Source organism: Mandrillus leucophaeus, unplaced genomic scaffold (assembly GCF_000951045.1).
Source record: "Mandrillus leucophaeus isolate KB7577 unplaced genomic scaffold, Mleu.le_1.0 Scaffold643, whole genome shotgun sequence".
Taxonomy (NCBI): Eukaryota; Metazoa; Chordata; class Mammalia; order Primates; family Cercopithecidae; genus Mandrillus; species Mandrillus leucophaeus.
In genome coordinates this window covers 131739-135245 of record NW_012106953.1, presented here as the reverse complement: position 1 = coordinate 135245, position 3507 = coordinate 131739, and the positions used below count along the sequence as shown (strand labels likewise).

General features: G+C 38.5%; 1 protein-coding gene across 1 annotated transcript in view; it reads right to left on the bottom strand.

Moving 5' to 3' along the window:
* The window catches only part of LOC105554442 (chromosome unknown open reading frame, human C11orf97), a 25285-nt gene continuing 21778 nt past the window's right edge, over nucleotides 1-3507 (bottom strand). Inside the window, exon 4 of the mRNA XM_012000928.1 lies at nucleotides 1-73. Within this exon, the coding sequence (XP_011856318.1) occupies nucleotides 69-73 (5 nt within the window). The 3' untranslated portion in view covers nucleotides 1-68. The remainder of the gene's footprint in view (nucleotides 74-3507) is intronic.

Sequence of the window (3507 nt, the reverse complement as noted above, 5' to 3'; positions counted from 1 at the left end):
GAGTTTCTTCTCCATTCTTCAGACATCAGCAGAAAGAGGTTCTTCCTTAATGGAAAATCTAATTCATCTTATCCTAGAGTTAAAAGAAAAAGTGAAAAAATAAGTGTTTTACTTTGGGGAGATGCTCTTTAATCTCACCCATTTTAATCTAAATTTGACTTAACGTTCCCATTTGGTTGAGCAGAATGTAAGAGCCATACCCATGTCATCCCAGTAACCGGAAAAGCCACTACTCAGTCTTCCAAACTCTCACAACTGAAGCATAGTTTCCAGACAAGGAGCATCAGCATCACCTGGGAGCTGGTTGGAAATGCAGAATCTCAGACCCTACCCCAGACCTACGGCATCAGGTCTGAATTTTATTGAGATACCACGTGATTTGTAGGCACATTCAAGCTTAGCACCAGACTAGACAACGACTTTTTTTTTTTTTTTCCTGGCTTGTTTTATGGCACAGAATAAGAAGGAAACGATAAAAGGTTTTTTGTCATCAACCATTTGTTTGTGTCTCAAACAAATGTGTCTCATTTGTTTGAAACACAAATTTGTTTGAGACACAGTCTTGCTCTGTCACCCAGGCTGGAACGAAGTGGCTCAATCTTGGGTCGCTGCAACCCCCGCCTCCTGGGTTCAAGTGATTCTCATTCTTCAGCCTCCCGAGTAGCTGGGACTAGAAGCGTGCATCACCCCACCTGCTAATTTTTGTATTTTTAGTAGAGACGGGGTTTTGCCATGTTGACCAGGCTGGTCTTGAACTCCTGGCCTCAAGCGATCTGCCTGCCTTGGCCTCCCGGAATGCTGGGATTGATAAAAGTAAATGAATAAAACCTCTTAGTGTGATGAAAGCAGTAGACGATTCACAGTCTCTAATGGAAACATGCTTTAGAACTACAGTTGGACGATCATAATTCTAAATTTAAACTTTAAATGATGTGTATTATATGTTGGAAGAGTCCTAACTACCATGATCACATCGTTCATGAGAAAGAGAAAAAAAAAAAGCACAAGTGAATTGTTTAAATTGACCGTGAGATTTGACTGAAGTATCTAACTGAAGCACATTTTATGGGAGAAGTTCCTGGAAAACTCATTGTAAGCCACAGAAGACCTCTCTTTGAAAGTGTTAGTTCCAAGATGTATTTAAAATATATGCAATTTTTCATGATTCACACACTGAAAAGAGTAGGTTGCATTGATTTTCCCTCTATTGTTTGCATTTGGTTTAGTTTAGCGGTCTTAAGTAGAGAAAACGATATACTTTTGAGGGAGCGGGGGAGGTATGTGAGTTAGCAGCAAGAAGATTCTAAACCTAAAGAGGCATTTAACATATACTTACTGGTTCATTCATTCATTGGTCATTCTCATGACTAATAGCAATTGAGCACCTATTATACCAGGCACTGTGCTAAGTGCCAGATACACAGTGGTGAGTAAAAGACAGTCCCTGCCTTCATGGAGCTCGTGATAGTGTATTAATTACTACTGACAATTTTAGAAAATTATCTGTGGATTTTGTTCATCTATGATATTTCTGTGCCTAGCATCTTCCTTTTTTCACTGATAACAAGAAAGGTCTAATTCTTGGTTATCAGTCTGACATATAGATTGATCAATTGTGATTGTACAGCAGATAGTAGCAGCTCATATGATATGACAAAAATGCAACTGGCAACCTAAAGAGGTGAAGCTAAGCTATGTGTCAATAACAGTTACATATTGTAACACGACCACTATAAGGGCTTGGCACCAGTTGGAAGTAAATGGAGGGCCGAGGGCTCCTAGGAATGCAGTGTGGATGAGTAAAAATGAGCGGGAGCCATGAAATGTCTCTTAAATTGTATGGATGAAAGGAATGCAATTATGGTCAAAATGAAACATGAATCTTTTATCGTATGTCCCTAATCGATAAATTGGGTAATTTATTGGACTTATATGTCTTTAAATAAAGGAAATTTGTTATTCAATAGGTCTCATAATAGGCATGCAGAAAACCATTCATCTTTAAAACAAATTACTTAGTGAGTTTTCTTGGAATAATGGAATTACCTACGATAAGTGGAACCTAAGAAATTGAGTGGAAAGTTGAGATAAATAGCTTCCAATAGACAAGTGGCCCAGACTTTGGTTGAATCAACCATTACTTCAGGACACTAGTATCTTTGTGGATTATGAAGGTAGCTGCCTCCCAGATTCCTAAAACCCTGTGTTCCCATATCCCTGGCATTTGTACCTATTTAACCACAACACTACAACTGTTGCTTGTTGCACAGTGACTAGATTATCTGCCGTGATGGCCCAGTAGTCTTGGGCCATAGTCTTGGAACTGAGGGCATAGTCTTGGAAGCCAGATGGACATGGATTTGTAGTTCTGGCTCCACTACCTCCTAGACATGGGATTGTAGGTAGTGAAGTGTCTCTATGCCTCAGTTTTCTTACCCAGAAAATGGAGATTATAATCCTCAACTCATATGATCATGTGGATTACATAACTATATAAAACACTTGCTGCCATGCCTGGCACATGATAAATGGTGGCTACTACTACTTTATTATCATTAAACTGAAGTCTTCCTAACTGGTTCTTGTTTGCTACATGAATCCCCTTTAGTAACAAGTTTTGTGTTTGTTTTTTTTAACCTCTTGTCTCAGTTTCTCACCGGCTGTATTTTTTTCCCTTACTGAGCCCATATCCCAGAGGCTGCATCCCTGGCCTCCTGGGGCCCCTACTCCTGTGTGACACTTTTATTGAGCTCTCATCTCACTTCAGGTTTAATAGACATCCTAGCTTGTGGGCACTTGGCTCAGAGACGCAGTAGTGTCTAGTGGTTGAATGCATGGACTTTGGAGACAGACTGCTTTGGTTCAAATCCCAGCATTCTACTCTTCTACTTGCTAGCTGAGCGACCCGGGGTAAATTATTTCACCTCCCTGTGCCTCAGTTTCCTTATCTGTGAAATGAATTATACTTGTTTCATGTAATTGTTGTAGACATTAGATAGACTATTATATACTATTGTGTGTGCATATATTATATAATATATAAATACATAATACATAAATATTCCTTATCTGTGAAATGAATTATACTTGTTTCATGTAATTGTTGTAGACATTAGATAGACTATTATATACTATTGTGTCAGCATATATTATATAATATATAATTATAGTATATATAATATATAGTAACTGGGATTACAGGATTGCACCACCACATCCAGCTAATTATTGTATTTTCAGTAGAGATGGGGTTTCACCATGTTGGTCAAGCTGGTCTTGAAATCTTGACCTCAAGTAATCCACCTGCCTCGGCCTCCCAAGGTGCTGGGATTACAGGCATGAGCCACCATGCCCGGCAAGGTCTAAAATATGTTTTAAAATGAAATTGTTTTTATACTATTTTTATTGTGGTAAATGTACATAACATAAAATTTGCCATCTTAACCACTTTTAAGTACACCATTCTAGGGTATTAAATACATTCATAATGTTATGCAACCGTCACCA